Source organism: Eptesicus fuscus, chromosome 10 (assembly GCF_027574615.1).
Source record: "Eptesicus fuscus isolate TK198812 chromosome 10, DD_ASM_mEF_20220401, whole genome shotgun sequence".
In the NCBI taxonomy this organism is placed as follows: Eukaryota; Metazoa; Chordata; class Mammalia; order Chiroptera; family Vespertilionidae; genus Eptesicus; species Eptesicus fuscus.
In genome coordinates this window covers 12,600,903-12,628,582 of record NC_072482.1, presented here as the reverse complement: position 1 = coordinate 12,628,582, position 27,680 = coordinate 12,600,903, and the positions used below count along the sequence as shown (strand labels likewise).

The following is a 27,680-nucleotide window of genomic DNA, read 5'->3' as shown; positions in this document are numbered from 1 at the left end:
TGTCCTCAGAGGCTGATCTCTTTTTCCTTCACCACTTCAATCGTCCATCATTAGGGAATGACTAAATATATTATGGGAGGCCCTGGCCAGGTAGCTCCGTTGGTTAGAAGGTCATCCTGATACACCAAAGTTGCCGGTTCAATACCCAGTCAAGGCACATACAAGAATCAACCAATGAATTCATAAATAAGGGGAACAACAAGTCAATGTTTCTCTTTCTCTACCTTCATCTCTCTAAAATAAAATAAAAAAATTATGGAAGACTATGCAATTATATGTAGTGATGTAGGTCCCCAAAACTTCAACGGTAAAGGTGTTTTTCACTTTTTGGCCTGCTGACATCCAATCCCATTTCCCAACAGTATCCCATTTCTCTAGTGAATTAACTGCCTCTCCCTCATCGTGTACATCTGTGCGAGTGGAGTACCACAAGCTTGTCCTCCACGCATAACTTGAAAGGGTTTCTGGGAGATCTGTTCCAGTCCTCTCGCCTGCCCAGTGGGAAGGGCATGGGGCCGTAAACTTATCTACTTTGGTTTTGAATCTTGAGCAGTGGCGATGGAAGAAATGTAGGTTTGGGGCAAGCCCTTTAAGGATTTCCACCTGCTGAGTGAAACCTGGAATTTCCTCGTTCCCGTGCTTCTCAAGCCTGGTGTTTTTTTCAAACTTCCCTTCAATCCTTACCCTTCCTATAAAACCCCTTATGCTAGTTAACCAGATTGGTTTCTGTTGCTTGCAATCAAAGAGTCCTGACTATAAAATTCCAAGACATTTGGAAAATGTCTGTATTGTATTGTATTGTATTTGAAAAAGCAAGATACAGAATAGGATGTAAGGGAATGGTCTTAGTTGTTTTTGTTTCTTGGCTATAGATGTATTTGTAACAATTTTGGAAGGACATACAAAAAAGTGTAGGCGGGTATTATTTTTGGAAAATGGGAGTGGGGCCTGGAATGGGAGCAAGGCTTACATTTAGTGGTATGCCTTTTGTTTATCACATATTTATTAGTTTAATGAAAGCTCTCTAGGTCATTAGCCTCTTGTGATTTGTCTGTTTTAGAAATTCCTCGACTATATGCTTTTTAAGACTCCTTTCAGGACCAACATTTTGTGGTTCCCGGAATTAACCCCAGGATCCCTTTGCTAACAAATCCCACAATAAGTTATGTCAGTATTCTCTGCATTTTGGGGTTATTTGTAGTCCTACTCTTTTCACTTAGATAATTAAGCAGCGCCTTCTCCGTAAGGCAACCCCCATCCTCACCCCGCCACACACACCTGAAAGGGGGTCCATCTGCAGTTTCCTATCTGCCCCACACCTCCTTCCTGGATTATGACCCTTCTAGCAGCCCACTTCCTTCATTGCAAGCTTTCCTGTTTGCTTCCTCAGAGGGACGTGGGTTACCAGGAAGCAGGTGGGAAAGAGATCACAGCAGGTCCTGGAATAACATCGTTACCTGACAACATTGATGAGATGCCATCGGAACTTGTTAAAATTGGTTTCCTTGTCGCTGTTTCGGTTCCGAGAACCTATTAATGACCTTAAGTGAGAACTTACTGTAGTGTGAGAGCAGCCAGATGAGCCTGGAGTTGGGGAAGACAACATGGACAACAGCTTTTGATCTTGAAAAACAAACATAAGGGAGCAAAAGTGGGAAGGGAAAAGGAGCGATCAGGTGAGGGGCAGCAGCTTTTGGAGGGTTAAGGATAGACACAGGAGAGCTAGGGTAGGAAGGAGACAGTGTGCAGAAGGTAAGACCAAACCCAAACCCGGAAACCCAAACCTCTTCTCAATTATTTCAGGGGTAATGGAACGTTAGCTTTTTCTGCCTTCCATACGTCTTCAATAACATCGTTTTACACCAAGAAATGGGGCAGCTTCATTTCAGGACGAGGCTTCCTAGTTTACTGTGGAGGCAGCTGGGGCTGAGAGGGACTCGCAGGAAGGCATCTGAGTCCGTGTTAGACGCAGCACTGGCACCTGCTTCCAGATCCCGCTGCCCACCCCCTCGCACTGCTTTCCTTGACCTTCACAGAAATTGATTTCCCAGAAGGATCTTCCTGCCTTTGCAGGTGTTGGTTGTCGAAGGCCAGGCTACAGCACGTGTGTGTGAGGAATAGAGGATTTCTCATAAAGGCCTTTCCCCCGTAGCAATGCAGATGCAGGCTGTTCACGTAACAGAATCTACTTTACACGACAAATGCGCCTCCAGCATTTGTGTGCATACTGGGACAGATTTCTCCATATTCACACTGTAATTACAAATGTCCTTAACTTCATTTCTGCAAAGAGTCTATATTTTTTCTCAAACATCACTCAGGAAACTGCATTAACAACCAGGGCATGGAAATCCAGTTTGTCGCTCTCTACCAAGTGGCAGATCTGGAGAGTTTCAGCTCCAGTTTCTTTTCTCTGGAACTCCATTGGTCGGTTCCCAAATGTACCTAGTTATTTGCTTGTTTTCTCTCTAGATTTGGAGCTCCTAGAGAACAGAAATCACCCTCCGTCACACACGTCCCGGTGTCTAGCCCCGTACCTGTAAACTGCTCCAAGGTTTGGCGGGTACGGCTCTCCTCCTTCAGCTGGGTCCCCAGGAGCCCTGTCTCCGGAGTTAGTCCTGAGGATGACATCATAGCTAGTCCTGCTTGAGCGATGCTATTTCAGTGATTCCCCAGATGCGGGGGGGGGGGTGGGGTGGGTGGGGTGGGGGTGTTGTGTCTTTTCCCTTACCTTTGTCCCCTAGAATCCACTGGCTACTTCCTCCACATCAGGGAATACTAGGATCCCTCCTGAAACAAGGCCTCCCACCGCCCACCGCCAGGGCTGAGGGCTTCCCCCCTCCTCAGAGAAGATGCCTGGTTCTTTCCTCTGGGCCTGCCTCTGGGGACAGAGACTGATTCTACCTAAGCAGCCAGATGGTCCCTCCTTCAAACTCGTCACCCAGGGGGCATCCCCCATTGCAAAGGGTCCAAGAGAGACAAGAGCGTCAGGATGGACACACATTTGTCCTTAGAGAAGCTCGACATCAGGGCAACACTGCAAAAATAAAAATAATTAGTGAATCCATCCACTGATGTGACGAGGCAAGCAGTAATTATCCTAATTTCTGTTAGTTATATGAGGACAACTTTCTGTTTACATATTGGTTGTTGCTGAATGTTGTGTTCACGACTGCTACTGCTTTAAGGGCAGGGGAAGCAATGAAACCATAAATAAGGGTGTACGTATAAATTCTAGGTCCCACAGAAAAATTTAAGGAGTCCTATACTCTCACCCCTAGAAATATATTTCACCCTAACAATTTGGGTCGGACAGGAACTCAGAAGGGCCTCATGGGGCTAATTTTAAGGTTACATGGGTATTTCTTACCATTTTGGTCAAAGGTGTGACTCCAAAGAGAAACATGTTAATTCTGGAATAAATTTAAAAAATTTATTTACTTATTTATACTTTAATTTAAAAAAAAATGATGAGAGAGAGAGAAAGAGAGAGAGAGATGTGAGAAACATGGGTTGCCTCCCACACATGCGCCCTGACCAATCAGAGATAGAGCCCACAACTTGGGTATGTGCCCTGATTGGGAATTGAACCCGAAACCTTTCGTATATGGTATGATGCTCCAACCAACTGAGCCACCCTGGCAAGGGCTAAATTTTTATTTATTGGTTTTAGAAAGAGAGAGATTTGTTGTTCCACTTATCATGCATTCACTGGTTGATTCTTACATGTGCCCTGACTGGGGATTGAAAACACAATCTGGTGTATCGGGACAATGCTCTGAGCTACCCAGGCAGTGCTGGAACAAGTCTTATGTGAAATAGTTTTCTTTACGGTCAGGACACATGCCTGGATTTCGGGCTCAGTCCCCAGTGGGGAGTGTGCAGGTGGCAGCTGATCAACGATTCTATCTTATCATTGATGTTTCTATCTCTCCTCCCTTCCTCTCTGAGATCAATAAAAATAATAAAAAAGAATAAAAAATAAAAAAAGTTTGTTGACTTTTAGAGAGAGAGGAAGGGAGAAAAGAGAAACATCAATGTGAGAGTGTAACATCAATTGGCTGCCTACTGGGGATTGAGCCCACAACCTGGGCAGGTGCCCTGACCAGGAATCAAACCAGCAGCCTCTCAATGCACGGGATGATGCCCAGCCGAGCCACACTGGCCAGGGCTCTTCTTTTGTTCTTTATCCCCTTACTTTCTTGTCCTTGAGGTAACAAAATAAATATAAGAATATACGGAAGAAAACTACCTACAGATTGAGGCTCACTTATCTAACTTTTCAAATGACCCCATTTTTCCTTCGCTAGTTAAGGAAGGATCCACGTGACAGGAGTAGGGATGGAGGCCAGAGATGTCCATGACTAAACTTTCTCCCCGGCCAACTTGGTTTAATTTGTAACTGTTTGGAAAGGCCGATCCATTATAATCCTTCCTTCTCCCTGCCTAGGCTAGTTTTGGCAATGGTAAGTTTATTTCAATAGAACTCCCACTGAACACTTACTTACCTTCTTCTGGGAAAAGCAGCCATTCCTACTTGCAAATCAAGACAATCACAGTTGCACATTTTCCCAAATCTTTGGCTGTATTGCAATGGTTGTTTCATTTTGTAATCTCCAACTAAACATTTCCTAACCATGGGTTAACAATATAGTTACTGACTGGTTTCTTTTAACAGTATTTATCCAACATAACAAAATAAACTGCAATTTGTTATACTTTTTTACAAAACATTTTATAAATATTTTTACAAAATGTATACAAAGCAATTTCAAGTGAGACATACTATACAAATGAAGGTATTTAAGCAAATAAAGCCCACACCACACTGACAGTGAGTGACGCGTCCTCTTTAAGTCAAGTCAGTCTGTAAGGCCTCCCTAATCTAACAAAGTCTACTAAATTCTTCAGAGCTAAAATAGTTCTTTTTTCGTAATTGCCAGTTTAAAATTTGCTTTACCTTTAGGCAGTACTTAAGGACACAGAAAATCAAATGCTTAATAACAAATTCACACCTTTCCACAACAACAGAAAAAAAAGAGAAAGAAATGATTTTTGTTACTGAGTACAAGTAGTTCTAAAACTTAACTTTGACTATGAACCTGAACAACTGAAGGTTGGCCATCTGAGGCTGAGCTCTCTTACCCTTCACCAGAGGGCTCGGCATGCGGGTTATGACCTATGTGCGCATAACCTAATCACAGGAGTAAAACACATCTCGTAATCTTCATTTGTCATTATCTAGAATCTTTCCTCCATAAAAAGTAAACTTACATACAGGGACACAGAAATTTACAAGTTTCATTTTGGTAGATTAGGCTCTCCATTTGCTAGACAAGTGTTAGGGCTTAAAAACCCTGGAAGATGGTATATAGAAAAGCTGGGGTTGGGGCAGCAGGACAGGATGGGGAAGAGGTGCGACAAATGTACACAAAGCTTATCTTGTCTCTTTAAGAATTCCACTGATTCGCAGTAATTAATGTAACTCCTTAGCAGCCTTCAAAAAGGCTTCCAGGTATAAAGTTCCACAATGAGGAGAATTTGATCAGGAGGAACCATCTTTAATTCTTGCTAGGAATTAGGGGAGCATGAGCCGTAAAGGAAGAAGAGCCTGTGAAATCTTGGGGTTCAGGGCAGGGTGCCACCCCAGGGCTGCCCAAACAGAAAGTTCCAACTGGCAACACCAACTTATCTTTCTAATATGTTACAATAAAGGAAAAAGGGGGAATCTGCAACGTGGACATTGGCACAAGTAAGGAAAACACGGTAACCCTCAGATGGCCCACATTTTCCGGTTTCTATTGGCGGGGTGGGCGTGGGGAGAGGTGCTCTGCTTTTGTGAAGACTGGCTGTCTGGCAGGGTCTCTGTTTGGTGGGACAAAGGGGCAGGGAGGTATCAGTCTTCTGTTGCTGTGTTTTCTAGCAATCAGAAGCCTTCCTTTCCATCACAGGCCAATCTGGAAAGAAATGTCCAACATGATGACAGTGGGAGCCACCCGCATTCTGCGGACAGCCAGAAGCAGGCCCTGGCAACGGGTCAGAGTGGACAGCAGTGGGCACGCCCCTGAAGCCATGGAGACCAACAGAGTACACGAGAGAGTGCATACACGTAAGAGGGAGCGTGTGTGCACACTCAGCACAGCGACCTCGGGACCTGAACACTCAGGCACATTCACACATGTGTGATAGTACATAGCAAACACCATGATGTAGCTTTCCCAAGGACAGGACATAGCTGATGTTACAATGACACTGGAGTGACAGTAACAACAGAAATGGGGTGACCTGGGCAGGTACAAAAAAAAGGAAGTGGGGAAAGCTCCCTGAAAAGAAATATAAATAAATAAAGCAATGTCATGTTCACTAACATGAACATAGGCCAAACACAAGCCATGACAGGGCATGTCCTTTGGCTCTTGCGTGGGACTGCCGCGTCCCAGATCTCTTCGTTCCGTGGTGGGCTGGCTGGCTACCTTTGGTTTGTCTGTGTTTTGGTAATGACTGCTGCCAGGGGTGACTACTGTTCTCAGACAACAAGCAGCATAAACAAGGCCAAAGTCCCCTTAAGATTTAAACAGAAAAATTACAACATAGTTTTCAAATGAAAGTGCTTTTGACGCTCGGCTGTTTGTTGTGGGAGAGGGTGCAAAGAGAGGTTAAAGGAAACAAAACCCAGCAACAAACAAAAAGGTACATCATATGTTGACTATATCCAATCATAAAATGCAAAACGCTTGTTTTTTCTCAACAGTTAACATATATATGCTTTTACATATCTACAGATTTTATTCCTCAGGCTGCACCCCGGCCCCACCCCGCACACGGTGCCGCTTCACTGGTTCCCGCTCCCTTTGCTCAGCCCGGAGAGGGCTCTCAGTCAGCTGTGGCACTAAGAGGGGCCTGGCCTGGGGGGGCCACCGCGGAGGTGCTGCAAAGGCACGAGGCTGCGCTCCGGGGCATCGGCAAAGCACGCGGCCGTGAACAGGGGCGCCCTGCACACGCCTGCTCCCTCGCCACCGGCGGCCACCCAGGGCCACCCCAGGGCCGAGGGGTCCCCCGCAGCGGCCAGCAACTACTGCCGAGGCGGCGAGGGGCGCGAGGGCATGTGGTCTCCCCTCCAGCAACAGCAACAAAACCAAAAAGCCAAAATTTGGAGACACAGTGGGATATTCTTTAAAAAGTAGCTTCTATCAGTCCTGTTTGATTTTCTTTAATAAGTCTGTTCTTTTCAAATGACTTATGATTGTCAGAATATTTTTTACCCAGGGCCAAGTGTACTATGATCTCATTGAGTTACACAGTATTTTTAAGAAAATAAAACAAGTAAACAAAAAAAGGACTAAAAGCGCTTTCAGAACACTTGCAATGTGTCGGGCCTATCAGACTGCTTTCTAACAAGGACTGATCTTGCTGGCGGATCTCCCCGGACCCACGACGAGTATTGCTCTGGACGAAGAACAGGAGAGCAGGCGTGACGGCTGAACACCAAGCAGGCTGGAGGCGGGCTCCGTTGCGTTTGCAGGAAAGAGGGAGCCGGCGGGGGCGGGAGGCGCTATTAACACTCTAGGATACTATTTACAGCTGCTTCTAAAATGGAGTCCGTCTCCACGACGCCCTCGCTGTGGTCCGGGCCCAGCTTCTCCAGGCAGTTGTCCTGCGAGGCCATGGGGGAAAAGCTGGGGAAGTCCAGCTCCAGGGCGCCGCCGCGGGCGGGGTCGCCGGGCGCCGGGCGCGCCGCCTTTTTGAGCTCCAGGATGTTCTTGAACGTGGTCTCCAGGCTCCTGGTGAGCTGGAGGTCCGGCTGGGGCTCGCCCGACCCCTTCATGATGTCCGTGTGTAAGACCTCGTTCTTCGGAGAAGCCCTGCGCGTTTTGTCCGGGAAGGAATTGCTGCACGTCATCTCCAGGCGGGAGTCGACGAGGAGACTCGAGAGCTTGCTCTCGGGGCCGTGGTCGGGTCGGGCCGAGGTTCTCCGGGGCCCCTCGGGGCCGGGGGCGCCCTCGCTGCCCTGGGCGGGGTCCCGGCGGCCGGCAGGGCCTTCCGGCGCCCGCGGCTGCCCCGAGCCCGGCGGGTCGCCCGGCAGCGCCCGGCCCAGGCTTTCCGTTTTCCTGGAGACGGTCCCCTCCGCGGAGACCACGATGTGGTTAGGCACTGGATGAAACGGGTCATGGTTCACGGGCTCCGCCGGGCCGGCTCTGGCTCGGTCCCTGCTCGCGGCCTTGGCGGGCGGAGGGAGCGAGCTGGTGCTTTTGCTGCCGTGCTGGTCACTCCGGCCACACGGCGGCTCGCGAGCAGCGTTGTCAAGTTGGAAGGAGCAGCAGAAATCAGCTTGAAAGCCCTCTGGAAAGGGGAGCAGAGAACATGAATGAACGCAGGGAGTAAGGGCAACACCACAGGCCCTGGTGGGGTCAGCGCGGAGCCGGCCCGCCCAGCCCGCCCGCCCGCCCAGGGCGACCGGGCTGCCTCCCAGGAGCGGGACCTCTGCAGAGGGAGCTGCTGGAGGACAGCGGGGCAGCCGGAGGCGCCGAGCCCCGCTGCGCCGCGCTCTCCTGTTAGTTCACAGTTTGTTAAAGGACGGCTCTGAAAGTCCGAAACAGATGGAGCAGAGCGCTCCAGAATGAGGCTCGGGCAGGGGTGGGTGTGAGGGACACAACCAAGTATCTTTGGGTGATGGTACGTCAGCCCCTAAGACGCACGTGGGGACCTGGAACAACCAGCTGCACTTGGCCAGGTCAACATGCATCCAGGTGATGTCTGCTTGGAGGACAGCGGGGCACAGAGGAGCTGTGTCTGGGAGCCAGCACTGAAGTGGGCCAGGCCTGAAGGGCCAAGGACCAGGGCAAGAGAGATGGTAGTAAGGATTCAGGGGCTGGGGGTACAGAGGAAGGAAGACAGACGGTAGCTGTTATGCAAGCACGGAGAGTGTTAGCTCTGAGAGTGAAACAGGGCTCTGATGATATCTGTAAAACCACAAACACCGACTTGTTCACCAAATCCCAAATAAGAGATCTAGGGGATACAGCCTTGAAATCTAAAAGCTGATTCCATCTGCCCTAGCCAGTTTTGCTCAGTGGATAGAGCCTGCGGACTGAAGGGTCCTGGGTTCGATTCCCATAAGGGCACATGCCCGGGTTTCGGGCTCGACCCCCTGTGTGGGGCATGCAGGAGGCAGTGATCAGTGATTCTCTCATCCTTTTTTTTAAAAAAATATATTTTATTGATTTTTTTACAGAGAGGAAGAGAGAGGGATAGAGAGTTAGAAACATCGATGAGAGAGAAACATCGATCAGCTGCCTCCTGCACACTCCCCTACTGGGGATGTGCCCGCAACCAAGGTACATGCCCTTGACCGGAATCGAACCTGGGACCCCTGAGTCCGCAGGCCGACGCTCTATCCACTGAGCCGAACTGGTTTCGGCGATTCTCTCATCCTTGATGTTTCTATCTCTCGCTCCCTCTCCCTTTCTCTCTGAAATCAATAAAATAAAATAAAAAGACTTCAAAAAAAAAAGCTGATTCCATTCATCAAAATACTGGCTGCGAATGTGGAGGGAAGGAAGCAGTTCCTGCCCAGTCACACTCAGGCACTGGGGCCGAGACCAAGTAGGAGGGTTTCTCCAAACCCAATGCACCAAGAGCAGCAGAGTTCAGGGTCTAGGGAAAAGGTCAGGAATCTGCCGACATCATTCTCTTCCTTTTGGAAAGATTTGAGGATTCGCCTAATCACACAGCAATTCTTCTGGCCTCTCCCTTTACACTGAGTGTAAGGGTTATGTATTCTCTTTGGAAATTTCTTGAGCCATGTCAAACACCAGGCAGAACCTAATCTTTAAGTATCAGAAAGACATCAGTCGGATGGAAGTAAGCCAGAGGAAAATACAGCAGTCCTCAGATGATGCTGTTTTGTTCATGTTGTTTTATATCCTTGATGAGAAAAGAAAGCCACAAGCCCGAGTCCCTGTGGGGGTTAGTCTGTGTGGAGTTTGAACTGTCTGCCCACATCTCTGTGGGTTTCCTCCCAAACCCCAAAGGCGTGCAGGGAGCTGATCTGAGTATCTACATTGTCCCAGGCTGAGTGGTGTGGGAGGGTGTGATGTGTCCTGCCATGGAAGGGCGTCCTGTCCAAAAGAATTATCTTATTGTTTTCAGTAATCTTTTTTTTTTCCCATGCAGCCTTTTATATTATCCTTTTATTGGTGTTTATACATTCTAGTTAAAACTGGTTAGCACAAGCTATCACTGGTCCAGCACCGGCATTATATGATTTTACTAGTATTTTCAAATGCTGTGACGAAATTGCCATCTTACTGCCCTAGCTGGTTTGGCTCAGTGGATAGAGCATAAGCCTGCAGACTGAAGAGTCATGGGTTCAATTCCCTGCCCTGGTTGGGGTGTTCGGGAGACAACCAATCTATGTGTCTCTCTCACCTCGATGTTTTTGTCTGTCTCTCCCCCTCCATTCCACTCTCTCTAAAAAAGTAAATGGAAAAATATCCTCAGGTGAGAATTAACAAAACAAACAAAAAATCTGCCATCTTACTAATGGAAAAACCAATGTGATGAGGATGGAAAGAAACATAATTTGAAGGTAATATAGGACTGCTGTGCCAAGCACCAGCTTTGCCTGCTCCCTGGAGAACGGTGTGCGTGGGAGGTGTTGGTGTCAGGCAGGCAGCAGCCGATGACAGGCATTTGTGGCGCAGAGACTTGTGTAACAGAAAAATCGAAATAGGCATGACCAAAACCCAGTGTGAACATGGACAGTAGCTTCTTAGGAAAATTCTAACTATGAGCCCGTGGGTGACTGGCGTCCCCTGTGAGCTGACGCCAGGCTGCCTCTGAGGTTGCAGAAGCGTCTCTGGGGTGAGATTTGATGGGCGCTGAGGCAGGTGTCCTGTCAGCGCGGTGCCCACAGTGCAGCCCCTGAGACCGAGCCACAAAGACCAGGCCCGGTCAGGCCCGAGCAGGTGGAGGCGGGACCGAGCTGCGGCCCGGACCCGCTGTAGTCCCTTAGGGCAGATACAGTTGTGGGTAACTGATACCTTTACCCTCCCCCGCCCCCCAATGCCTCGTAACCTCATAAAATATAGAATCCATATCTCGAGGATTAAAAATGGCGGCAGAGTAAGTGGATGCTGCATGGACATGCTCCCAGGAACAAACTGGAATTACAACTAAAATACAGAAAAACTTCCTGAATAATCAACGGAAAACTCGCAGGAGAGAACCCTGAGACCCGAGGCCTCCTGCCTGCCCCCACCTGGGGATCAAGTCCACAACCCTGGACTGTGCACTTGACCAGAATTCAACCTGGGACCCTTCAGTCTGCAGGCTGATGCTCTATCCACTGAGCAAAACTAGCTAGGGCATGTTTTTATTAATCTTTCTTAAATGTATGTGTTCACATTTATTTCAGTGTTTAATATTATAAATGTTTTGGATCTTTATTTAGAAGTTTGTTGATGTTTCTGTGACCAGAAATATGCCGTAGGAACATAACTCTTGTTTATCTCAATTAGCCTATGGTAAAATTGGTTTCTTTAGAGTTGTTTTGCATGAAACTGCAGTTTCTAAGAAACTGTAGATGACATTGAGAACTTACTGTAATAGTCCAATATAGGAGAATGGATTAGCTAAGTTTCAAATGAACATATTAACATTTATTAAATATTATTTTGAAAGACCTGAGCAACATGATAAAAACTTCACTGGTTTGGCTTGGCCGGTGTGGCTCAGTGGTTGAGCAGACCTATGAACTAGGAGGTCTCAATTCCCCATCAGGGTACATGTCCAGGTTGTGGGCTTGATCCCCAGTGTAGAGCGTGCAGGAGGCAGCCAATCAGTGATTCTCATCATTGATATTTCTTTCTTTCTTTCTTTCTTTCTTTCTTTCTTTCTTTCTTTCTTTCTTTCTTTCTATCTATCTCTCTCTCCCTCTCCCTCTCCGATAGCAATAAAAATATATTAAAAAAAACACCTCAGCTGGTTAAATGGAAGAAAGTTAGAATAATAAAATTATATCTAGCATATGACACATGATTATAACTATATGTAAATGATGCATGTACATGGAAACCAGAACAGCAGTAGAAGAAAACTTGGAGAATAAAAACATTTCTCTTATAGGAAGGTGAAAGTATGGGCAAAACCCATGCCATGAATTGCTGTAATGTTATTTGATTTAAACAACATTAGACGCTAGAAAAAAGTAAAGAGAATTCATTTTTAATAGGCAGAATGTGCCTGGCTGGCGTGGCTCAGTGGTTGAGCACTGACCTATGAACCAGGAGGTCATGGTTTGATTCCCAGTCAGGACACATGCCCAAGTTGCGGGCTCGATCCCCAGTGTGGGGCATTCAAGAAGCAGCCTATCAATGATTCTCTCTCATCATTGATGTTTCTATCTCTCTCCCCCTCTCCCTTCCTCTCTGAATTCAATAAAAAAATAATTTTTAAAAATATAGGCAGAATGTAGGTCAAATCTAACATGCATACACTTAGCAGGAAACTGGTGGGGGAAGAGAAAAGTACTTAAATAAATGGAGCATTGCAATTTCCTAACTGTGGACAGAGACTGTGTTTTACTGACTTTTCCCCTAATAGTACCATGTACATAGTGAGATAACCCAGTAATTTACTGAGTTTTAACTGCTTCTTGGAAGGCTTCTGGTTTAATTTAGTTCTCAAAAATTAGAGAACATCTGAGAAGTTTAAGTTCACAATGGGGAAAAATAATCACTTAACTGAATGTAAAATTCCATCTTGCAGAATAGAGACCTTCTCAATTATTCATATCCTGCTCTCAACTCCTGGCTTGTTCTCCCCAGAATTCATGTTCTGCCTTCAGGTTCCATACCAAAGGTGGGTTCAGACCTAGTCCCCACAGGCCCCCGGCCCCCGAGCCATAGTGGGAGGCTCTTCCACCTTCAACCCCACGTGACTTACCAGGGTCCACAAGTGCCAGCCGCTTGTCCCGGGACAGAGACGCTCTCTCCTCCTGGTTGAACATTCTGTCGATCATCACCATCTCAGCCGAGGGATTAATCCGCTGAAAAGGAGAGAGTCCAGTCATCCCTTTAACAAGCGCAAACATCTCCTTGCATCGTTGGGACAACTGAAGCAGTCAGAAATGAGAGTTTAATGTCTAAGTTCCAGGTGTCCCATTCAGTCAAATTTTCCTTGCTACATAGGATGCATTTTTTAAAAAAGTTTTTGGCTCTGGCCGGTTTGGCTTGGTGGATAGAGCGTAGGCCTGTGGACTGAGGGGTCCTGGTTTCAATTCTGGTCAAGGGCACATGCCCGGGTTACGGGCTCAATCCCCAATGGGGGGCGTGCAAAAGGCAGCCAATCAATGATTCTCTCTCATCAGTGATGTTTCTATCTCTCTCACCCTCTTCCTTCCTCTCTGAAATCAATAAAAATATATATTAAAAAAGTTTTTGTTTTTATTTTTTAATTGATTTCAGCGAGGAAGAGAGAGGGAGAGAGAGAAACTTCAATGATGAGATATAATCATTGATCGACTGCCTCCTGGATGCCCCACACTGGGAATTGAGCCACAACCTGGGCAAGAGCCCTGACTGTGAATCGAACCGTGACTTCTGGTTCATAGGTCAATGCTCAACCACTGAGCAACACTGGCCAGGCTAGGATGCATTTTTTAAAAATTGTATTTTTATCTAAATGAGGTGAGTACTTCTGGGACAATGATGGATGGATCATCTTATCTTTTTATCTCTGTTTCTCTCTCTCATTGAATTGGGGAGACACCAATTAATAAAGTCATACAAGTTTGAAAATAAAATAAAAAATGAATAAATAAAATTGTATTTTTTTGGGGAAAGGTAATCTACACTGCCAGCCTGATCACCCCCTAACCACTCCGCTGCCAGCCTGATTGATGCCTAATTGCTCCCCTGCCAGCCTGATTGATGCCTAATTGCTCCCCTGCCAGCCTGTTTTCCCCCAACTTCCCTCCTCTGCCAGCCCGGTCACCCCTAACTGCCCTCCCCTGCAGGGTTGATCGCCTCCAACTTCCCTCCCTTGCAGGCCAGGTGCCTCCCAACTGCCCTCCTCTGCTGGCCATCTTGTGGTGGCCATCTTGTGTCCACATGGGGGCAGGATCTTTGACCACATGGGGGCAGACATATTGTGTGTTGGAGTGGTGGTCAATCTGCATATTACTCTTTTATTAGATAGGATAGAGGCCTGGTGCAGGAGTGGGGGCCAGCTGGTTTGCCCTGAAGGGTGTCCCAGATAAGGGTGGGGGTTCCCTTGGGGAATGGGGAAGCCTGAGCAAGGGGCCTGTGGTGGTTTGCAGGCCAGCCACGCCCCCTGGCGACCCAAGTGGAGGCACTGGTATCTGGAATTTATTTACCTTCTACAATTGAAACTTTGTAGCCTGGAGCGGAGCCAAGCCTCCTGCATGCTCCACCGGCAGCCATTTCTGTTTGAGTTAATTCACCTTCTATAATTGAAACTTTTTAGCCTTAAGCAGAGGCCTGAGCCCGGCCAGGGTGTGCGGAAAGCTTTGCTTTCTCCGTTACCACGGGCAACCCTGGCCTGGTCTCTCCAGCTCCATGGCTGCTGCCATTCTGTTTGAATTTGTTTACCTTCTATAATTGAAACTTTGTAGTTTGAGTGGAGGCTTAGGCCTGTCAAGGGCAGGCGGAAAGCTTGTTTCCCTCTGTTGCCTGGGAAACCTTGCTCTCGGTGGCTGTAGCCATCTTGGTTCAGTTTATTTGCATACTTGCCCTGATTGGCTGGTGGGCATGGCTTGGGCTGGTGGGCATGGCTTGGGTGTAGCGGAGGTATGGTCAATTTGCATATTTGTCTATTATTAGGTAGGATTTTGCACACAAATGGTAGCAACAATACATACTGTTTTGTACCTTTCTTATTTCCCCTTCTGCTAACATGTTGGAAATCTTTTCATTAGAATGACCTTTTACTTTACATTCTGCTATGCTTAAATTCATGTTTTTTATTATGTCTTTCCTTAAAACTAGTTTGTGCCATACAGAATCAAATCTTAAGTTACATTTCTGGGTCTTATTTAACATGAAAACTCATGGCAGATACAATTTGACCAAACAAGTGGTCCTTTCCTCAAAAATGATAGTCTTTTTGACATCTCACAATTGTTTTAGAAATGGTTATCAATATAAGAACAACTATTTCAGCCCTAGCCGGTTTGGCTCAGTGGATAGAGCACTGGCCTGTGGACCAAAGTGGTCCTGGGTTCAATTCCAATCAAGGCATGTACCTCAGTTGCAGGCTCTGCCCTGGCCTGGGCCCAGGTCAGGGTGTGTGCAGGAGGCAACCAATTGATGCATTTCTCTCACATCAATGTTTCTCTCTGTCTCTCCCACTCTCTAAAAATCAATGGAAAAATATCCTTAGGTGAGGATTAACAACAGCAACAACAAAAAGAAAAACTATTTCAGATTTTGGAGGCATACTTTTAAGTAAAAATATATTAGAAATGCGCACACACACACACATACACACACACACACACAAGCCTAAGCAACTGTTATGGCAGAACGACCAGAACGACTGGTCGCTATGATGTTCACTGACCACCAGGGGGCAGATGCTCAATGCAGGACCTGCCCCCTGGTGGTCAGTGCGCTCCCAAAGAGGGAGCGCTGCTCAGCCAGAAGCCAGGCTCATGGCTGGCGAGTGCAGCAGTGGTGCCGGGAGCCTCTCCTGCCTCCACCGTAGTGCTAAGGAGCAGTGAGCTGAGCGGTAAGCAGCAGTGAGCAGGAAGGCGGTAAGGAGCGAGGGGTCCCAGACTACGAGAGGACACAGGCTGGGCTGAGGGACTCCTCCCCACCCCCCGTGCACAAATTTCATGTACCAGGCCTCTAGTGTGTGTGTATGTATGTATGTATGTATGTATGTATCTAAAAGCACAAACATCTACATATTTACTGTATTTTCCGGCGTATAAGACGACTTTATAACCCAGGAAAATCTTCTATATGCCCAGTCGTCTTATACGCCAGAAAATACGGTACACAATATTGTGTACATGTATAATGTAGTTCAATTAATTCTCCACAGAACATTTCCAAAGTTGATCTCAAACTGAAAACCACTGAAAGAGACCAATTTATAGGTTAACGCCCATATGTTTTTAGAATTGCTTCTAAAATCTCAGACTAGGATTGGTCTTCCCACCATTCCCTGAGATCTTACTCCTTTCTCTGATTAACTGGTGCTTTAAAAGCAATGCTAGCTCCTGTTTGAGGTGATGGAATGTTCTGGAATTAGACGGTGGCGATGGTTGCACAATCTTGTGAATATGCTAAAAACCATCAGGTTGTACATTTTAAAATTAAGCGTGAATTTTATGGCAGGCTAATAATCAAAAACAAGACAAAACTAATTGTAACACCTGTCATCACCTAGTCTGTCCGGATGCTGCTGTGAACCTTCACTGGCGGTGCCCCCCTGCCTGCCCCCTCTGGGCTGAGGAGGGGCAGTACACAGCATCACAGTGTGGACCGGGCGTCCGGGGGCTGGCTGCATCCTGGCTCTGCGAATTGCCCTACAGACTCACTAGCTATGCTCCTGGGCCAATTACTTGACCAGAGCCTAGGTTCCTCATTTGGAACAATCACAGCAGCACCGACGGTGAACAGCCACGTACCGCACCGCACAATAGATAGCACCTGCTGTGGTAGTGGTAACAGTCAAGTGTAAGGTTTTCTGCAAACTCAAATATCGGTGCCTTTTAAACTATGCTGGGGAATGTGATTCCCGACGCTTTTCTCTCTGAATCAGTAGCTGTGACTGCGGATTTAAGAACCAAATGTGCTCGGCAGCAGCGTTTACCATGGCGTCCTCCAGAAGCAGGCATCTGTACTTGTTAAGCATCGCTTGGGTCCTTTTTAGGAGCTGAGTGGCAACTGTTTCGAATTCATTGTCGACTGTAAGAAGAGAGAGAAATAGTAAGAGAGTGCCAATCACCCACAGGCCTTCCACTTCTCAGGACTGAAATGCATTCTCTTCCACTGTCCACACAGGTCCTGTCTGTGGCATTTCCTCTTTTCAGGGCAGCTTTTCCATGATTGAGCGTCGGGCTTCTGCGCTGCCTTCCCTCACGCTACACCGGAATGTGATTGTGGAAACTGAGTTCAATACTAGCTTCTATTAACTTTAAGAATCCAAAAACAGCCCTAGTCAGTTTGGCTCAGTAGAGAGAGAGTCGGCCTGCGGACCAAAAGGTCCCAGGTTCGATTCCGGTCAAGGGCATGTACCTCGGTTGCAGGCTCCTCCCAGCCTGGGCCCAGGTCAGGGCATGTGCAGGAGGCAGCCAATCGATGTGCTTCTCTGACATCAATAATTCTCTCTGTCTTTCCCTTTCTCTTCCACTCTCTTTGGAAAAATATCCTCAGGTGAGGATTTAAAAAAAAAAAGAATCCAAAAACATAGTATTTTTAACATCACCTATTAAAGAAAACCATATCGCACAGACCAGCAACAAATATCATGCCTCCCTCCCTGCCAATCGTATAAAAAGGGAAACAGCTGGAACAATGAAGTCCTCCTGTCTGGACTGGGCAGACTGTGTTATCTACAGACACAAACTAGCTCATGGTCCCTTGCAGGCCATGGTGCTGTGGCTCTGTCCTTGTCTGTTGGTCTCCAAGGTCTCACGTTTCTACCTCACTCTTAGAGTCTTCACGCCCTGCTCAATGCTGGATCTGGGCCTCCCCAGGAAGCTCACAGCGGGCTGACCGAGACCACGACACTCAGCTCAGAGCCCCTGGTGTCACAGTGGCCTGTGGGGTTACGGCCGGTTCACCTTTCCTGTGGGAGTGAGACTGGCAGCTGAAGAAGGATGCAAGCAGTGGGGGAACTCCGGAGTCGAGCCTGGGAATGGTGGTGGGAGGGAGGGTAGAACTAGGTAAGCTGCACAGCTGGGAGAGGCAGAGGGTCAGGAATGAGACCGGGCTGAGTGCTGGGTTGGGATAAGGAACTTATCCTTAACCCCTTTTTGCCAGTTTCTTGACATACAGCAATGCCCTGGACTCACTTTGGAACCTGTAAGAATGTTTGGGGCTGAAGGATCGATGCAACTCATAGAACTGGCAGTAGGAGCTAAGAGTGTGTACTCGCCTAAACAGGAGGACTCCGCCTGAGGCCCTGGGCAGAGCCGTCCCGTCTGCAGCCAGCAGCCCAGACAATGCTGTGCCTTCACTGCCCCCAAGATGTGTCCATAAAAGACCCTGGCACTTGGGTATCCCTTCCCAGAATACTGAGAAGAATAAGCCACGACCCTAAACACAGACTGGGAAACAGAGTAAATAAACTGATTAAGAAAAATAGCTTGGCTACCATCTGGGGGCTCAGGGCTCTGGCCCTTCTGTGGGGCATCCACAGAGGGCGCTGAGGGGTCACAGTGGGTTACCTTTCCTCAGGTCCTCCTCGGTGGGCATGGAGCCCTGGCACACGTGGTAGGAGAGCAGCCTCTGCACCGCGTCACTGAGAGACCGGAACTGACTTTTATCGGGTGTCACGGCGTGGGCTTGGTCCCTCTGCAGCTGCTGGAGGATGCTGTAAGAGAGAAACTGCATGTCGATGCAGAGTCACGGGAAGAAACCAAACCCCCCCTCTCCCTCAGAAAGAAGAAACGGGATCCTTTGCATGCAAAGAGAGTAAGACATACAGGAATGTTATTGTTCAAAGTATAGCACTTCTGGTTTTCCTTCAGTTTCATACTTTGTACACCAGGGTGGTTCAGAGTTTGGTCTAACCACCCCACAGGGAAGGCAAACTCTGGCCCTGACCTCAGAAGCTCAGTGTTCCTACCAACCACGCACGTGTAGGGCTCACACAGACCCGGCAACGCCTGAGCACTGGCCAACTACGCTTCTGCGAACATTTCTGTTCGGAACATAGGAGTTTATCAAACCAAGCTCCCCTCAGAGACGCCTGCCAGCCACAGGGCACGTGGTATGCTAAGACGGCAAAGGCAGTTCTTCCCCTTAAGAATAAAAAAGCAACGCTAGCCAGTTTGGCTCAGTGGATAGAGTGTTGGCCTGTGGACTGAAGGGTCCCGGGTTTGATTCCAGTCAAGGGCACATGCCTGGGTTGCAGGCTCAACCCCCAGTAGGAGGTGTGCAGGAGGCAGCTGATCAATGATTCTCCTGAATCATTGATGTTTCTCTCTCTCTCTCTCTCCCTTCCTCTTTGAAATCAATAAAAAATATATATATATTTTAAAAAAGAACAAAAAAGCAGACAGTAGTATGAGATATTTATAGGTCCTAATGGAAACAACTTATAGGAATGGATTTTCAAAGTATCTTTTTAAAAATACTGTCTGCATGATTGTAACCTGACTTCTGTGGTGTATGTACTGAAGGCTAGGAGCCTAGAGGAATGTTAAAGTGAGTTGTAGCCAAGGTCACTCACAAAGCCCCTTTAGTCAGCTGTTTTGTGGCAGGCCTCTTCTGTCCTCCCGAATGACCATCCACCTACGGACAAAACACAACTTTCATTCCCTTTTCTTGAAAACAAGCAGGATGCAGTTACACATAAAGATCACTACGTTTTGAGTGCTTCAACTCGCTATCGAGAGCATATTCTAAGGATGTAGAATTGCTCTGCTAAGGAATAAAACCAGCAAGCCCGTAGACGCGTGTGGCGGAGTCGCACTGTGTCGCGATCACGAAAGCTGTGCTATAGCTCCTGGGAGGACTCAGCCTGGACCTTAACGCCCGAATCCCCACCTCCCTCTGCGAGTGCATCCTTGTATTTTTGAGGAAGTATATTTGTGGGTACCAACTCCATGAACATCCGAAAATTCAGTAGACATTACTGAATTCATCTTCTCAGTGGTAAATAAGGGAGCAAACACTTTGAGCTCCTGCTTCATAGTTAGGAGTGTAATCTACTAGGCGTTTCTATAATGTTAAGGAAGCAAATACACCTACGTCAGAACCTGAGAATGAACCAGATCCTTCCCTGAGGGGGCCAGGCAGGCCCGGACTACAACAGGTTTCACTAAACTATCACGGACTGCTAGGTTTGATGGAGAAGAAACGAAGGCCTTAGTAAGCTGAAAACAACTTTTCCCTTCCTTTTCAGATCAGTGGTTGAGTTAAAAGACCACAGGGACTACTTCATACATTCCTGGTTGTTACTGCAGAAAAAAAAAATCTCAGTATAACTAAGAGGAATAACCCACTTAGATATGATAGTAAGTGATATCATCCTATGTAATAAAAGGCCAGCAACTATAAGTGTAACGACCGGGACGACCACTCGACCAGTCACTATGAGGTGGGGGACCAGCAAGGGGAACCGGCTGGCTGGTGGGGGCGGCGGGGCGGGACCGGGGACTGGTGAGCAGGCAGAAGATGGGCCTGATCGCAGGCGAGGCCTAGGGACCCTACCTGCACGATTTCGTGCGCTGGGCCTCTAGTTCAATAGTAAACTACATATTGTGAGTGCCTAGTCTGTGTTGGCTGCTGGTATATTATTAATTAGTGAAAAGGTGATAGCACCGTAAACATGTGAGAAACAGAACAGACACATTCATCCCATAAACACCAACACAGCAAGGCCTGGACCGCGGGGCAGGTCTTCAGTGAGCACGTCTGTGGTCAGACAGGCAACGGGCCGACTGTGGACAGTGCCGGCAGCAGTAACAAGCAGGTGACAACACATTTTCTTTCAATTACACTGAATGTTAAAGAAGCGACATAAACTGTGTTCTACCTGCACAGCTGGCTGGCCCGGAGATGATCCTACTTTTTCCTGCTGAGGTTGTGCGGTTCCTAAGGACGCGGATATAACTTTGCTTCCAGAATCCTGCCCTATTAGAATTAACACACAAGACAGACAATGTTCAACAGAAACAGTAAAGCAGGCCCGTCGTACGACCCTGGACACAGTGTGCACAGGTTACGGAACATTCCGAAAGGGCTTCTTTATCACGGATGCTTGATGTGAGGAAGGGGAGCAGAAGTACATTTATCGACAAAACCTCTGGAGGCAGAGGCGGGGATTAGTGAAGCCCCGTTAGATAGTAAGTAGAAATAAATACATATGTAAATAAATAAAAGCTGTCAATGCTACAGTTTCAAATTACCTATGGTCTGAGGATTGGCCTCAAGCTAGTCATCTGTCAGCATTACCAAAACACTCCCAACTGAAGGAAAGGGAGGCCCACGTAGGGGACTGACTGGGAGCGCTCCTGCTTTTGTCTTCCTGGTACTTACTGAGCAATGCAGGTGTTTGAAGCTTTAGAAAAAGCGGAGACACTGGCACAATATGTTTAGTCTCAGTGGGATTCTAAATCTTCATACAGGAAGCAGCACAAGGGTAATTACAAAGCCACCTGTGCCATAGAATACTAGACTGTGTTGTTTCTAAGCAGCACATTTTTCCACATAATTTAATTAGAAGCGCTTTTTTCTTGCTTAGTGATATATAAAATGATGCTACAGGTGCAACGTGAAAAGGATATAGAAGGAAGGAATGATCAGAGTAGAGGTGCAAGCGAGGCAGAAAGACTGCATGCAGGAGGGATGCGAGAAGTGTCCTTGGGGGTCGGGAGACAGGGACCAGCTAAGGGGAGCTTGCGACGAAGGCTCCTGACCTGGCAGTGCGGTGCTCAGGAGGCCAGGAATCTGTGCTTGCCTCAGGCCATCGGGGGTCTTGGAAGCAGAAATGGGGCAAGTCTGATTCAAACATTTCTTCTGAGCCTGTCAAAAACATTACCAAGATGGAAACATTAATTTCATGAGGAAAAGCTTTAATAGATTACTTAATGCCTACCTGGCGTTACCTTCAGCTTAGCTTACAAACCCAAACAGAAGTCCTAACACGCTCTCCTACACACTGGAGAATGAGGAGGACCTTAAACCTGTAGGCACAATGGCCTTTTAGACGTGTTAGCCGGGAGCCGGGCTGACACAGACCGCCCTCTGCTCAGGGAGCCACGCTTGTGGAGCTCAGACACAAGCTGAGCCGGAACTGGTTCCATCCCCGGCAGTTTTATATGCCACCTGCAAGGATTATGACCCCGACGGTCAGTCCTGACGTGGTGTCTGCACTGGCTCCGAGCACCTGGTCAGGGCCCATGTGCTAACCCCAGATGTACTGCCAACACTCGCTTTCTTCTGTGCAGAGGGTCTAGAGGACATTTCACCTGCTGTCCGGTCTGTCTCTAGTTTGCCTCATGTCAACATCAGGTGGCATGTAACTGGGAAATGTAAACTCAATCGAATATTGGCCTAAGCAAATATTATTAGAAACATTAATCTGATATTTAAACTGTTGTGTGCTTGGATGATTTTTTAAAAAAAACTTATTATTTATTGTTATTTTTAAAAATATATATTTTTATTGATTTTAGAGAGGAAGAGAGAGATAGAAACATCAATGATGCGAGAGAATCATTGATCAGCTCCTCCTGTATGCCCCCTACTGGGGATGGAGCCCGCAACCTGGGCATGTGCCCTTGACTAGAATCGAACCCGGGACCCTTCAGTCTGCAGGCCGACGCTCTATCCACTGAGCCAAAGCAGCTAGGGCTGAATGATGTTTAAGGACTTTCAAGTTCTTTTTCACTAAAAACAGCTGTTACCTCTATAAAGCATTTAAGGTAAGACAATAAAGGGCATTTAAATTACTTTCCATTTTTAATCCTCTATGTTATGCTGTACTACTTCATCATGCCTTAGGTTTTCAGAGTTTTTTCTTCAGTTTTCTATTTTGTATAGTGGATTTAGGGTTCAGTCTAACCATCTCCACAGGCACCTTAAACTGTGACCCTGGCAACGCCTGACCAACGAAACTCATGTTAGTTCTGGTCCTTACAAAGTCAGAAACGGTCCCCTTGTTCATCCTGCCTTTAGCAGGGCAGGCCAGATCTTACACCACTCCAGGTAGACAGACAATAAGTTCTGAGTATGAAAACCCTGAGGGGAGAATTCTCCAGTTTTCATGTATTTGCCCCAGAATGTAACTCCACACTCTCCCACTGCAGGGAACCTCTTCCCCAGAGGACACCGGGCGGAGGGAGGCCGGGACTAGCGACGCGTGCAGGCCTTCCTCACAGATGGCTCCAGGGGGACCACTCAGGCCACTCCCAAGAAGAAACAAAACAGATGAAAGCTGGGGTAATGCAATTTGACAGGGCAAGGCTATGCATTAGGGATAACGAGATCAACAGGAAATAGAGAAACCAGAATTTACAGGGACGGCAGTGTGGCCAGGACACAATGTTTGGAATTTCGTGCAATACGCCTCGTTCACCGTTCACATGACACAGAAGGACACCGTCCTGACTGCTTCAGAGCACACACCTTTTGTTTTGGGAAAATGCTCTCCATCTTAGTTATCGGACATGACCTGGAATGACTCTTAGCTACTAAACAGATCAATAAAACAAAATCCATGCATACATTAAGTAGTAAAACTATAAAGAAAAGCAAGGGGGGAAAAAAAGGCAAGGAAGAGATCTCCATAAAAGTCAGGAGAGGGGTTGAAATTGGAGAGGCACATGGAAGAGGGTGTTTCTGGGGGTTGTGGTGATATTTTATTTCTTGAGCGGTTAAATGGATGGGTATTTGCTCTATAATTATTTAACTGTACATTTATGTTTTATGCATTTTTTTCTAAATGTGTTCTATTTCACAATACAGAAGAGTAAAAAGCAAAAGCAAAAACAATCTAATCTAATGTCAACACTGGAAAATTTGCCATCATTTGAGGGTATAGAACACGGTCGTGTCTGAAAACATGGCTGGATCTGCAGAGGGCACGTCTCCTCTCCGCGCGTTTGGGCCAGTGTGTACAGCCCCCTGTGGGCCCTGTGGGTGCTGAGCATCGGCACCTGTGAGTTCTCAGCCTCTGCTGCCCGTGCTCCTCGCTGCATCCCTTCCCTTGGGACTAGGACAGTCAATCTAATTGCTACGCTGTGGGGGGTGGGGGAGGTTGGGGGGTGGGTGGGTAGGCCAGGTGGAACTTGGTCTGGCCCCTGCACTGGAGTCCCTGATTCACCAGGTCTGCATGTTTGGAAAGATCCGCTCTGTCTCCAGAAGTGCACTGGCTGCTCCCAGTCCACTCATTCCCAGGGCAGGACTTTTGCTGTCTGGTTCACTGCTGTGTCCCAGCACCAGAACCGGCCTGCACCACAGTGAGCACACAGAAAACAGCTGTTAAATGAAAATGAGCGAGGAGCATTCGAGATCTTGCTCTCGGCATATGCCATCAGATTGGCTCAAATAAACTCTTATAAAAACTCTTATCCATGCTCAGCCCGTGTGACTCGATGCTTGAGCATTAACCTATAAACCAGGAGGTCACGGTTCAATTCCAGATCAGGGCGCATGCCCTGGTTGCGGGCTCAACCCCTAGTAGGGGGCGTGCAGGAGGCAGCTGATCAATGATTCTCATCATTGATGTTTCTCTCTCTCTCTCTCCCTCTCATCTCTCTCTGAAATCAATGAAAATATATTAAAAACAAACAAACAAACACTCATAAAAATAAAAAAAAAACAAAAAGAGTGAATGAGGCCCACTCCCTCTGGAGTGTGCCTGTACCTTCCCTTTCCCTCATCTTCCCCCCAGGCACCTCACAGCTCCAAAGGTCCTTCTTGTGCCTCTGTAACTTATTTCCTGAGCCCACACAGCCCTGCTGGCTCACCTTTTCCATGTCTGTGACTTTCTTTTTTCCCCCCATTTTTTTATTAAGGTATTATATGTGTACATATCTTACCATTGCCCCCCCCCCCATTCCCATAAATGCCCTCATCCCCCAGAGTTTTGTGTCCATTTGGTTATGCTTATATGCTTGCATACAAGTCCTTCGATTGATCTCTTTGTGACTTTCTAAATAAACTTTATCTTATAACTGGGGAAAAAAAGAGTGAATGAATTCCACTGCAGCAGAAGTCACAGGGCCTGTCCCTCCTCCCAGTCCAGCTCTCCTCTCCCCAGGAGCCATCAACTTTCTCCTATTCCTATGCCCACAGATGAAAATCTTCCAGAAATAACATTTATCATTCTGTAGTTTTTACTGAACTCTAAGGGAAGACCTGCTCTTGGAATGTATTTTCTTCACAAATAGAGAAGCTACTTAAGGATATTTGGTTGAGTACTTGGCTCCAAGAACTCTGCTAATATCAATGTACAATTTTAACTTTTTAGACCCCATGAATTATCATGATACCATGAATCAGAATACTTAATATGTTAATTTCAACCTCTGTGGTACACTTTGAAAGAAGCCAATTACAAATTAGATGATCCAACTAAAAGTTTGGTCATTCTTAGACTGATTTATGACCAAAATGGGGAACTGTGAACAAAAAGGGGTACTGGAAAGTATCCTTGCAAGGTGATCTGATCATAAATTCCTAAGTGGGCAGGTAATGGTGGGTAGCCACACCCCAGACTTAAAGTTTTAGTAAAAGGTTTATCTTTGCTTTAAGTTTTTATTTTTGTTTTTATACATCTAGGTTAACACACATTTGATATAAGCCATAACCACCCTCAAGAGAGCACACAGTCTTGTTAACATCCTGTAATCCAATCCCCACCTTGCTTTTTCCCATCCTCATGTAATCTTTCTTATATTCCCCCTTAATTTCAGATGCATAAAAAAGCTGCAAAGCTGTCATTTTTTGGGAGCATCTGAGATCTTGCTCCTGGCATATGTCCTCAGTTTGACTCAAACTCTTGTAAAAATTAAAAACAAATAAACAACAAATTAGAAAGAGGATATTTATCCAACAATAGGCATTTGCTGAATGAGAGAAACCATTTGGGATCTGCCCAACCACACTCTCCTCTGGGAAACGTCCCATTGTCACAGCTGTGTCAGAGCCAGCAGATTAGAGGACACACAAAGACAGGATACCTGCCAGAGGAGTGAAGAGCTAAAATCCAGGAAAGGAGTACCTTTTGGTCCATCTAAAAGTGCCAAGCCTGCCAGGGGAGCAGAGGGGCGTCTTTTTTATTTTCGCACCTGGTACAGAGCAGCAGAGGCCCTGCATGGTCACCTACTCATGTCACCCACAGCCCTATCCTCTGACCACGAGGGGCCAATCAGATTCTCTCCTGGGAATTTAGAGGGGGGCGGGGAGGATAGGTAAATAAAAAACTTGCAACTTTAATGCAAGTTTATAGTCTGATTGCATCAAGATCACCTGAGGCGCTTCTGAAAGACAAAATTTCTGGGTTCTGATCACAAAGATTGATTCAGAAGTCCAATGTGGTGCTTAGGCTTTTAGAAGTTTAAAAATCTCTCCAGGTGATCTGAATGCATTGCTAAGTTCTGAAACCACTGCACTTGTAGTCTCTGTTACATGCTGGGTAATAACGTAAAGCTGGCCTGGTGGCCATGTTGGTCCAGCTGAAGAGTGGGAGAGAGCAGAGAAGGACAGGTAAGTGGCCACACTATCTCCAAGAGGCCGAGGGAGCGGCATGAGACTGGTTTCCGACCCTTAGAAGGAGCTGCATTCTACTAGTATTTTCTGGACATTCCCCTTATTTTGTGAAATGTGTTAGGGTGAGTTTCTTTTTATTTTATTTTATTTTATTTTATTTATTATTTTATATTTCTATTTTATTTTATTGTTTAAAGTATTACAAATAGTAGTACATATGTCTCATTTTTTCCCCCACTGACCTTCCCCGGCCTCCCCTCCCCCTCCCCTCACATGCTCTCACCCCCCCCCCCCACGTCTTGCGTCTATTGGTTATGCTTATATGCATGCATACAAGTCCTTTGGTTGATCTCTTACCGCCCCCCCCCCCCCAACACTCCTCAGCCTTCCCGCTGTAGTTTGACAGTCTATTTTATTGTTTTTTGGGGGGTGAGTTTCTGATAGTTGCAACCCAAAGTACCATGACTGAGACATCTGGGTATCAACTGTATATACAGTGCTGCGGTAACCACAGAGAAGGTGGCTGAAGAATACCAAACTCAGACTCTGTCCTCTCAAAGTTTACCATCCACAGAAGATATAAACAAGTGAAAGAATATCCCGTGTTCATGGATTGGTAGAATCAACATCATTAAAATGTCCATACTACCCAAGGCAATCTACAAATTCAATGCAATCCCTATTAAAATACCAACAGCATATTTCACAGATCTAGAACAAATACTCCAAAAATTTATTTGGAACCAAAAAAGACCCCGAATAGCTGCAGCAATCTAGAGAAAGAAGAACAAAGTTGGAGGAATCACAATGCCAAATATCAAGTTATACTACAAAGCCACTATAATCAAAACAGCCTGGTACTGGCACAGGAACAGACATTTAGCTCAATGGAACAGAACAGAGACCCCAGAAATCGACCCAAGCCATTACACTAAATATTTGACAAAGGAGGCAAGAACATACAATGGAGTCAAGACAGTCTCCTCAATAATTGGACAGATACATGCTAAAAAAAAAAAGAAAGAAAGAAAGAAACTAGACCACCAACTTACACCATACACAAAAATAAACTCAAAATGGATAAAAGACTTAAATGTAAGTCAGGAAACCACAAAAATCCTAGAAGAAACTATAGGCAGCAAAATCTCAGATATGTCTTGAAGTAATGTGTTTAGGATACATCTCCTAGGGCAGTGGTCAGCAAACTGTGGCTCGCGAGCCGCGGTTTGCCGCTCTGGTGACTGAGTTTGCCGACCACTGTCC

The 27,680-nt window shown here is 46.7% G+C and overlaps 1 protein-coding gene across 1 annotated transcript in view; it reads right to left on the bottom strand.

Annotated features, from left to right (window-relative positions):
* Positions 1-4,548: 4,548 nt before the first annotated feature.
* The window catches only part of BICRAL (BICRA like chromatin remodeling complex associated protein), an 81,895-nt gene continuing 58,763 nt past the window's right edge, over positions 4,549-27,680 (bottom strand). The window contains exons 6-12 of the mRNA XM_054721803.1: positions 21,620-21,725; positions 20,737-20,834; positions 19,429-19,490; positions 18,422-18,567; positions 16,843-16,937; positions 12,946-13,048; positions 4,549-8,340 (exon numbers count right to left, since the gene is read on the bottom strand). Of these exons, the coding sequence (XP_054577778.1) occupies positions 7,556-8,340; positions 12,946-13,048; positions 16,843-16,937; positions 18,422-18,567; positions 19,429-19,490; positions 20,737-20,834; positions 21,620-21,725 (1,395 nt within the window). The 3' untranslated portion in view covers positions 4,549-7,555. The remainder of the gene's footprint in view (positions 8,341-12,945; positions 13,049-16,842; positions 16,938-18,421; positions 18,568-19,428; positions 19,491-20,736; positions 20,835-21,619; positions 21,726-27,680) is intronic.